Below are 11007 nucleotides of genomic sequence, written 5' to 3'. Positions count from 1 at the left end.
GTTTTGCCGCCTGAGAAGAATGTCGTGTAGAAGAAGACGAAGAAGAAACTGGAAGAGAAGAAGGAGGAAGCGGATTTAAAGGGGTTTTACGTCACCAATTTCCTCTTACACATGACAGCTGCTGAAACCCACTTTTATTTTCCATTACTGTACACTATAGGAACAATCAGAACCGGGTTTTTACTAGTTTTATTTTCTGGCAACAACAGACACGTTTTCTCCAGAGGGTAGGTTTTTTGTTTTTATTATTATTGGAAAAGCTAATAAACCGTGGTAACTGGGTTGAAATGTTCACATGCCAACTGGGCAGCGTGTGAAAGGAACACGTCGCCCTGTGTAAAATAAAAGCAGATGCCGAACAGGACGCGTACAGGGTAAGTTTGTTGAGGCTGTTCAGAGAATTACAGAGTGGACCAGCTATAAACATTTACACTCCATTTTTCGATGTGTTTTTGCTTAGGGAAAATCTGAAATCACTAGCTAGGACTAGTTAGCTTGCTAATATATGTATGCCGACCACAATAGTGTCTTCACGTCTAAAAAAATCACCTTTAGCCAAAAAAAAATAATATTAATAATACAAATAATGAATTAAAAGTGTAGTTTGCACTAAGTTTTTGTTAAACAATATATTTAGATTGGTGATTTTATGAATGTAGCTAGCATGTTGCGCTTGATTAGCATTGGTAACCCAGGCTGCTTACCTAGCGACAAGTTAACGCCGGGTAGTTAATCTGATGTTAACCAGTGTTGGTGGTCGTTAAGATAACATGTTTTAAATAATTAAACTCGTTGCAATGTTGAACAATTTTATGAAACTTGGATTATGTGACTTGTGGAGGCTGAAACGGGTTTGCACGCCAGGTATATACTGTACATATATATATCGCTGTATATGCATTGTGACGCCAGTTTACTGTATATTTCGATACAGAAGCAGAGAGAAAGTGAATGCGTTAGTGATTTTCATTCACGTTAGTGATTTTCATTCCCATTCACATTGACATCAGTGTGTAAAAGTGATTTTTCGTGCATTATTTTGCTATATTATATGGCACAGGTGTGGAACCTGTTACCATATTACATTACTGCCTTACTGTTGATCTCAGCTTGGATCAGATACGGGTTTGTACTACAGCAGTAATAGAGAAGCCACCTGTTTAAAGAGATGAGATAGATATCTATGTGCATGCAGTGGCAAGAACTCAGTGGTTTTGCTTCACACTTTAAATCGTATTGGACACCGACCAGGAATCAAAAATTCACTAATATATTCAAGGATAAACCGATCTGACCTGCTGTTAAAGTATGATATTAAACTACCATTTGTTTATTAGTTGCTTTGTTTATTATTAGTGGTCATACATGCATGATACATTGAATTAGGTGTTTGTTTAACACAATACACAGAGGTCCTATATAAAGATTAATTGAAGAAATATTACACTGATTTTTCAGTGGAGGTATTGACCTTTTAATATTATTCGTTATTATTATTAGTCACACTGTATACGTTGATTCATGTAAAACATTTTAAGGCCTATGACTAAGCCTAAATAAGTGTTTGATAACGTGTTTTCAGTGCCATATTATATTATGATCCTCCAATAATAAAATGCTAACTAGGTTTGTGCAGAACATCAAAAACATCAAGAAATCTTGCAGTACTATAGATATTTCACTATATGTTACTAAAAAGTACATGGTGCCTGTCGGAAGTTAGGAAACACCATCTTTTTTTATTTGAGACAAAATTCCTTTTGTTTACATGCAACAAATGAGCTAAAAGCCTAAAACAGACATTGGACTGTGAATGCCTGGAAGAAGGTTCAGTGGACAGATGAGTCAAAATTTGACTTTTTTGGCAGAATACCTTGTGGACTGAGAACAAGAAAGAAGACATTAGCAGGCTGCCTCAAACCCAAGTTTTCTACCATATATATAGGTGGAAGTTAATGGTTGGGGTTGTTTTGGAGCAGGGAAAGATATTACACGTGAAAAAAATACTTAACACCATGCAATTCCATCTGGACTGGGGCTAATTGGAACTTAACCATACAAAAAGCATTATTTCAAGATCTTGAGAGTTGGCCTGCCCAGTCACCGCAAACATAAATCTTAAAGACTGCTGTGGCATGAATTGAAGATCAGCAAGAAATCGTTGTAATCATCAATTAGTGAAGAATACTTTTGGCAAGTTTTACAAGAGGGATGACGAAGTATTTCAGCCAAATGTTTCGAGAAACTGTTTTTAAAATAAAGTTTAATATCTGTATGTTTATATAATTTTTATGGTCAAAGTAAATCATTATACCATACCATATTTATTTTTAGTTTGTTGCATATAAACGAAAAAGAACATGCATATGTCTCTCAAAAATGATAAAAGACTAGGTTTTGCCTAACTTTTGACATGCACTGTTTTTGTAATTGCTTCTCGAATCTTGCATCATTTGCTGTCTTCCTGTTCATGACATATATGAGTGTTGAAGCAATCCAAGAATGGTTAATATCATAAATTTGAGAATGGGTTTATTATAAAAAAAAAAAATTTCAGCATAATCAGGCTGAAAATCCTAGGATGTAAACCCAGCTTAAGGATATGGGTTGAAAACATTAAATAGAAACCTTTTTTTTTTTTTGCAATATATTGTGTGATATTTGCTGAATTATGAAAGTTAACTAGATAAAGCTTAAACTTTTAAACATTAAATCTACATTTAAAAGTGTCGCCACATGACTACAGTGCTGTGTATTTTTGTTTTTTGACAGGATTCCTATCTAGGACGATGACCACATTCTGTTTGCCTTGTGTGTTAAGAAAAACTCTGCTGGTAGAGGAAATGCAGAGGTAGAGCAAAAGAATGTAAAAAGAGATGGGAAAGATGGTGTGGAACTGTTGCCTGGGTGCCTCCACAGCTGTGCTGTATGGCTCCTTGGCCCTTTTTGTCTCAATTCTTCATAATGTCTTCCTGCTTTATTATGTGGAAACTTTTGTGTCCGTTTACAAGATAGACAAACTTTCCTTCTGGGTGGGAGAGGTGAGTTAGTTTGTTTTGTTGCGTATGTAGATAATGCATTATTAATTAATGCATGCATTAAATAAACAAAATGCATTCTTTTATACCAAGATGAGTAATTTGGTCATGAAATGTTTCTGGCCTGCCCACACAGACTGTGTTCCTGATATGGAACAGCCTGAATGACCCTCTCTTTGGCTGGCTAAGTGACCGTGCTTTCCTTAGCACTCAGTAAGAAATTTCTTATTTGCTCTAAAAAGATAAATCTAGAATCTAGAGTACAACTGAACATTTAAATGTTTAAAACAACAGAAAAACTTTTAATTTGTATGTTATGTATTTGTTTCATATCTCAGGTCTGGATCTCAGATCTCTTCACCTGAGGTGGTTTTGAAACGCCTGCAGTCGCTCTCAAGGAATGGGCCACTTTTTGCTCTTTCCTTCCTGGCCTTCTGGGTGGCCTGGGCCCACCCTGGTCTGCAGTTCCTTATTTGCCTGTGCCTTTACGATGGTTTCCTCACACTGGTGGACCTCAACCACAACGCTCTGCTGGCTGACCTAGCCGTGTCTGCAAACGAACGCACACGCTTGAACTTCCATAGCTCCCTGTTCAGTGCACTGGGCTCACTTTCTGTCTTCCTGTCCTACTTCTTCTGGGACAAAGAGGATTTTTGGTCCTTCAGGCTTTTTTGTGTTGCACTGTCTGCCCTGTCAGTGCTAGGCTTTGCGGTGGTATCCCGAATTCTGCGACACAGGTTCCAAACTGAGGTTCAATCACTCAAGAAAGGAGAAAACGAATTGCTCAAAGAGTAGGTTCAGTTTAAATCTGCATTTTCTGCCAATGATGCATAAAAATACTTTTTATGTTGCTTAGATGTTGCCATGGTTCTGCCAAATGTCACTGTACCATTATATACAGTCTTCCTTTTAAATGTTCTAAAAATAAGACAGTTTAATACTAAGCAAAGTCAGAATTAAAAGTCACTTCTATATTTCTGTTACTTTCTACCTACTCACTACCGTCATTGCTGTGGGGCTCATGTGGTATAATAAAAGTATAAACTCTGTCTTCTTAAACTGTAAGCAATTTAAAAAGGGCAAAATCAAAAGATAAAAACAGGACTTGGTCTGCCTCATTACCAAATACATAAGAAAAGGCTTCTCAAATTGCAGACCAGTCCCACAAGCCTCTGTTTGTGAGCAAAAGAGACTAAAATTGCCTTTTCAATTGTGACTTCTTTCTCTCGTTTTTATTATTCTTACACTGTTTCTCTCAGATTGTCTGTTGACCAGGCTCCTCTTGCTCAGACTGAGAAGCCCGTCACTCTAGGAGAGTATCTAAAGCAACTCTCCCGGCACAAAAATTTTATGTGGTTTGTTTCAATGAATTTGGTGCAGGTAAAGATTGCTTTTGAATCCACGATTTTGTGTTTTGATGTATTATTGGTTATGCATTTTAGAACTGCCTGATTCATCTTTTGCTTTTTTCATATTGCATTATTTATCCTAAGGTATTTCACTGCCACTTCAACAGCAACTTTTTTCCTCTGTTTCTGGAGCACCTATTATCAGACCGCATCTCTGCCTCCACTGGCTCTTTTCTGCTGGGTAAGAACATGTGACCCTACTAAAACATTTTCCGAATTAAAATACTACTCATAAGACCTTAGGATTTGAATAGCATTTGCTGCGTCACCTTGCCCATGAGTTGCCTTGGGGCTAGCTTGATCCAGTTGTAAATGTATATTCTTTTGGAATGTTTATTTTGGAAAAAACAGAAATAGGTTATGGCAATATTCTATTTTCATTAACTAATTTAAAAAGCTATTGACAAAATGTATGTAAGTAAAATTTACATAAACCCAGTATGTATCATTACTTTTGATGCGTCTTTTTCTGTTAAAAATTTGCAGGAATCTCTTACATAGCTCCTCATGTCAACAACCTTTACTTTTTGACATTATGCCAAAAACTGGGTGTCTACCAAGTTGTTCGTGGTCTCTTTCTTTTGAAATTGGGCCTTAGTATAGCAATGCTGCTAGCAGGAGCAGACCAGGTCTACCTGCTTTGCTTATTTATTGCCAGGTAAGAGCTCAACATTACACACACTTCAGGACAAAGCATGTCTTTCACATATGATCTTCAATGTCTTAAATATGCTTATTTTTAATCTGGATATGTATGTTTTCATTTATTTATTTCAGTTGCTTCTTTGTTTCTGTTGCATTATTGTATGTATGCTCTTGAAATATAAGAATCACAATAGATATAATTCCATAAAACTTTGGTAGGATAATCGGTGCACATTTTTTAAACCATTTAGTATTATCAAGATACTAGTTCAAATATTTTTGATATAACAGAATAATAGAATTAAAGCTTGGCTATGCTTAAAATGTATGATTCCTTTTGTGCAGTAATCGAGTGTTTACTGAGGGGACCTGTAAGCTGTTGAATTTGGTAATCACAGACCTGGTGGACGAGGACTTTGTGTTGAACCGAAGACAACAAGCAGCCTCTGCACTGCTGTTTGGTATGGTTGCTTTAGTAACAAAGCCAGGCCAGACCTTTGCTCCTCTCATTGGCACCTGGCTGCTGTGTGTATATACAGGTATGTATAAAATAGTGTGTTCAGTTGGACATATTTGAATTGTGAAAAGAAAAAAATGACAATCCCTTTATCTCAAACTGACTTGTGAGGATGGAATAATGTCAGTTAAAGATGACCTTTTTAATATAGATATAGGTTTGTCCAGTGTCCTGCTGTTCCTTAGTTTGCTATCTGAAACATTATATTGGTTATACATGCTTCATAAGGCTGATATATAGTAAACTATTCGGTAAATGTGTTTTTTTAATTTTTTTATTTTTTTTATTGTTTAAGCCTTAAATTATCCTTCCCCACACTTTAAACACACACAGAAAACATTTGCAAGAATATAGCGAGAGGAATTTTGTGTAAATTCGTAGAAATACAGTACACTATCACATTTATAGTCAGTACATGTACTGTGCAGTATACAGTTCTGTAGTAGCGTAGCCTATGTGTAGTTTCTCTGCTTGTTTATTGGTTGTGTTCTATAACGTCAAAAAAGAGGCTGAGTTAAAGACACACCTCACCGCATTCTTAACTTTCATTGGCAAAATCTGATGGTGTATGTCTTTAACTCTGCCTTTTTTGACGTCAGAGGACATTTCAACCAATTAACAAACAGAAAACCTATGGCTTTCTGAACTAAAATGCTACTCATTTCTTATGGCATGTACGTTGTCAAAGTAATTATATTGTGTGTATATATATATATATGTATGTATGTAATGTATGTATGTATGTATATATAAATCTCACACACACAGCCATTGGCAAAAATATCGGCACCCTTGCAATTCTGTCAGAAAATGCAACACCTCTCTCCGAAAATTGTTCCATTTGCAAATGTTTTGGTATTCACATGCTTATTGTTTTGGTTTGCACTGTGAAAACACAAAAGAAACAGAAAAAAGTCATACTTGATAAGATTTCCTACAAAACTCAAAAATGGACTGATCAAAATGATTGCCACCTTGTCAAAATTGAAAGAAATAATTGCTTTTTAAGCAGGTTCCTGTAATTTGTATTTAGACACACCTGTGGCAAGTAACAGGTGTAGGCAATATAGTAATCACACTTGCAATAAGTTCAAACGGAGAAACATTGATTCAACCTTTGTGTTGTGTGTCACACAAAAAAAGTGAAGAAAAAAGTGTAAAGAGTTGTCTGTGAATTTGAGAAAAAAGATTGTGGAAAAACATGGACAATCCAACAAAGTCCATCTCCAGAGATCCACTGTGCGCAATATCATCAAGAGTTTTACAGCCAATGGCACTGTAGGGAACCTCTCTCGACGTGAACGGAAGATCAAAATTAATGAAAAATTACAACGTATTGTTCGAATGGTGGATAAAGAACCCTGATTAACTTCCAAACAAATTCAAACTGATCTGCAGACACAGGATACAACAGTGTCAGCTTGCACTATTCGTCACCATCTGAATGATAAAATACGCTACAAAGGCATAAAAAAAAGCAAGACAGGATTTTGCCAAAACTTATGTGGCAAAACCACAATCCTTCTGGGAGAACGTACTGTGGACAGATGAGACAAAAGTAGAGCTTTTTGGTAAAGGACATCATGGCACTGTTTACAAAAAATGATGTCTGCATGTTTTTATGTTTTGGGCTTCTAACACTGGATGCATTGACTGTGTGAAAGGTATTATGAAATCAAAGAATTTTCGGGTGCATTGTAGTGGCCAGTGTCAGAAAGCTACATCTCCACCAGGGGTCATGGGTCTTCCACCAGGACAATGACCCAAAAACACACTTCAAAAAGCACTCAGAAATGGTTACAAACAAAATGCTGGAGAGTCTTGAAATGGCCAGCAGTAAGTAAAGATCTGAATCCCATAGAACACCTGTGGAGAGATTTCAAAACAGCAGTTGGGAGAAGGCATCCTTCAAATCTGAATGACCTGGAGCAGTTTGTAAACAGAATTGCAAGGGTGGCAATATTTTTTGCAGTGACTGCATGTTTGTGTGTAAAGTCAACTCCCAATAATTCGCGTTTCAAACTCCCGACTCGAAAAATTTGCAGGTTCTCATTTGGAGAATAACAGCAAGTGGCGAATTATCTTAAAATTCGGAATCGGCAGTGGGACCGACTGTTCAGGAACGTTAGGAATAACATTGTAAACTATGTTTTCACTTTCACTTTTCTTATTCCATGAAAAATTTCAAACACATTATTTTATTAAAGTGACATAATGTCTAAATAATATATAAATATATAAACCCCAATCATGGAATAACATTATGACCGGCGAGTGAATAACACTAATTATCTCTTCGTCATGGCATCTGTTAGTGGGTGTGATATATTAGGCAGAAAGTAAACATTTTGTCCTAAATGTTGAAGTGTTAGAAGCAGGAAAAATGGGTGTAAGGATTTAAGCGAGTTTGACAAGTTTCAGATTGTGATGGCTAGACGACTGGATCAGCGCATTTCCAAAACTGTAGCTCTTGTAGACTGTTCCCTGTCTGCAGTGGTCAGTATCTATCCAACGTGGTCCAAGGAAGGAACAGTGGTAATCCGGGAACAGGGTCGTGGGTGGTCAACGCTCACTGATGCACGCGAGGCGCGAAGGCTGGCCCGTGTGGTCCAATCCAACAGACGAGCTACAGTGGTTCAAATTGCTAAAGAAGTTATGTTTAATTGGTCAGGACTGTTTTAGCAGCAAATGTTTTACCAACACAATATTAGGCAGGTGGTCATAATGTTATGCCTGATCGGGGGCTGTACAGTTTTGCCAGGGAAATATATACAGTGAGGAAAATAAGTATTTGAACACCCTGCTATTTTGCAAGTTCTCCCACTTAGAAATCATGGAGGGGTCTGAAATTGTCATCGTAGGTGCATGTCCACTGTGAGAGACATAATCTAAAAAAAAAAAAACCAGAAATCACAATATATGATTTCTTAACTATTTATTTGTATGATACAGCTGCAAATAAGTATTTGAACACCTGTCTATCAGCTAGAATTCTGACCCTCAAAGACCTGTTAGTCTGCCTTTAAAATGTCCACCTACACTACATTTATTATCCTAAATTAGATGCACCTGTTTGAGGTCGTTAGCTGCATAAAGACACCTGTACACCCCATACAATCAGTAAGAATCCAACTACTAACATGGCCAAGACCAAAGAGCTGTCCAAAGACACTAGAGACAAAATTGTACACCTCCACAAGGCTGGAAAGGGCTACGGGGAAATTGCCAAGCAGCTTGGTGAAAAAAGGTCCACTGTTGGAGCAATCATTAGAAAATGGAAGAAGCTAAACATGACTGTCAATCTCCCTTGGACCGGGGCTCCATGCAAGATCCCACCTCGTAGGGTCTCAATGATCCTAAGGAAGGTGAGAAATCAGCCCAGAACTACACGGGAGGAGCTGGTCAATGACCTGAAAAGAGCTGGGACCACCGTTTCCAAGGTTACTGTTGGTAATACACTAAGACGTCATGGTTTGAAATCATGCATGGCAGGGAAGGTTCCCTTGCTTAAACCAGCACATGGCCAGGCACGTTTTAAGTTTGCCAATGACCATTTGGATGATCCAGAGGAGTCATGGGAGAAAGTCATGTGGTCAGATGAGACCAAAATAAAACTTTTGGGTCATAATTCCACTAAACGTGTTTGGAGGATGAAGAATGATGAGTACCATCCCAAGAACACCATCCCTACTGTGAAGCATGGGGGTGGTAGCATCATGCTTTGGGGGTGTTTTTCTGCACATGGGACAGGGCGACTGCACTGTATTAAGGAGAGGATGACCAGGGCCATGCATTGCGAGATTTTGGGTACCAACCTCCTTCCCTCAGTTAGAGCATTGAAGATGGGTCGAGGCTGGGTCTTCCAACATGACAATGACCCGAAGCACACAGCCAGGATAACCAAGGAGCGGCTCTGTAAGAAGCATATCAAGGTTCTGGCGTGGCCAAACCAGTCTCCAGACCTAAACCCAATAGAGAATCTTTGGAGGGAGCTCAAACTCCGTGTTTCTCAGCGACAGGCCGGAAACCTGACTGATCTAAAGAAGATCTGTGTGGAGGAGTGGGCCAAAATCCCTCCTGCAGTGTGTGCAAACCTGGTGAAAAACTACAAGAAACGTTTGACCTCTGTAATTGCAAAGGCTACTGTACCAAATAATAACCTTGACTTTCTCAGGGGTTCAAATACTCATTTGCAGCTGTATCATACAAATAAATAGTTAAAAAATCATACATTGTGATTTCTGGGTATTTTTTTTTAGATTATGTCTTTCACAGTGGACATGCACCTACGATGACAATTTCAGACCCCTCCATGATTTCTAAGTGGGAGAACTTGCAAAATAGCAGGGTGTTCAAATACTTATTTTCCTCACTGTATATTTCACTCTGTCCTCCATACAAGCACATTCATTACCCATTCAGTTTTCTTAATTCATCCACAAGGTTAATTAAATTCACCAGATTATTAAAATTTTTATTTTAGTGTAAATAATATTACTTGTCTGTCTTTACTAGGTTATGACATCTTTGAGCAGACTCCTCTTAAAGACTCAGCTGTAGCTGTATCGGGTACAGAGAGCTCTTTACCACTGCGCCAGGGCTGCTTTTACCTACTGGTGTTTGTTCCCATCTCCTGTGCTCTGCTGCAGCTACTGGCTTGGTCTCGCTTCACCCTGCACAGTCGCAGATTACGGGGCATTAAAGCCATGAGGCAAGGTATTCAACACCCAATTGATGTGAAGGCCATTTAAAACTACCTGACCCATTCTTCACTGCCTCATACAGACTCAAGATGAAGGCTGGAATCGTTTATAAAAGGATTGTAAGACAATAAACTCTTAGTGAAATCAGCCTTATTTTCTTATGGTGATAAATCATCAACATGTCTATATTTGTAAACATAATGACCTAATGACCAAATATGTACTGTTAAAAAAATCATGTGGTGTGGGACCATATGGGAGAGTAAAATTCCTTCCACTTTGACTGCACAATACTAGACTATAGTTTGGCACTGTTGCTCATGAGGGAAACAATGGTTTACTTACTAAACTTTCATCATTTTCTATAAAAATCATAAGCTTGAGGTTGGTTTACCTATTTATTTAGCATTTTTATAGTATGCTAATCTTTTAAGTATTTCTGGGACTGCATGAGTTTCTACAGGATTTTAATTGATTATTTTGCACCAGTTTTTTGCCATAGGAGATTTTAGTGGTACGCTAATTCTAGAAAGGATCATACTTTTTTTTTTTTTTTTTTTTTAAAGCATTTTACACTAATTATCTTCAGGTATAATTCCAGCTACACCAGTAATGGCATATCTAGATAAGAGTAATTTTATATATATATATATATATATATATATATATATATATATATATATATATATATATAT

At 37.5% G+C, this 11007-nt stretch overlaps 1 protein-coding gene across 2 annotated transcripts; it reads left to right on the top strand.

Moving 5' to 3' along the window:
- Positions 1-75: 75 nt before the first annotated feature.
- On the top strand, positions 76-10873 carry mfsd13a (major facilitator superfamily domain containing 13A). Of its 2 annotated transcripts, none has more exons than XM_083557709.1 (9): positions 76-227; positions 2773-3041; positions 3175-3251; positions 3377-3829; positions 4298-4418; positions 4532-4628; positions 4934-5105; positions 5438-5631; positions 10125-10873. In XM_083557709.1, the coding sequence occupies exons 2-9, from the start codon at positions 2877-2879 to the stop codon at positions 10358-10360; spliced, it is 1515 nt and encodes a 504-aa protein (XP_083413835.1). In that variant the 5' UTR covers positions 76-227; positions 2773-2876; the 3' UTR covers positions 10361-10873. The 2 variants fall into 2 exon arrangements, with proteins under 2 accessions (XP_083413835.1, XP_083413834.1); XM_083557708.1 differs by having other exon boundaries at positions 76-374.
- The last annotated feature ends 134 nt before the right edge of the window (positions 10874-11007 follow it).

The sequence above is a fragment of the Silurus aristotelis genome (genome assembly GCF_946808225.1).
Source record: "Silurus aristotelis genome assembly, chromosome: 12".
NCBI lineage: Eukaryota > Metazoa > Chordata > Actinopteri > Siluriformes > Siluridae > Silurus > Silurus aristotelis.
This window is presented reverse-complemented; position numbering and strand designations above follow the sequence as displayed.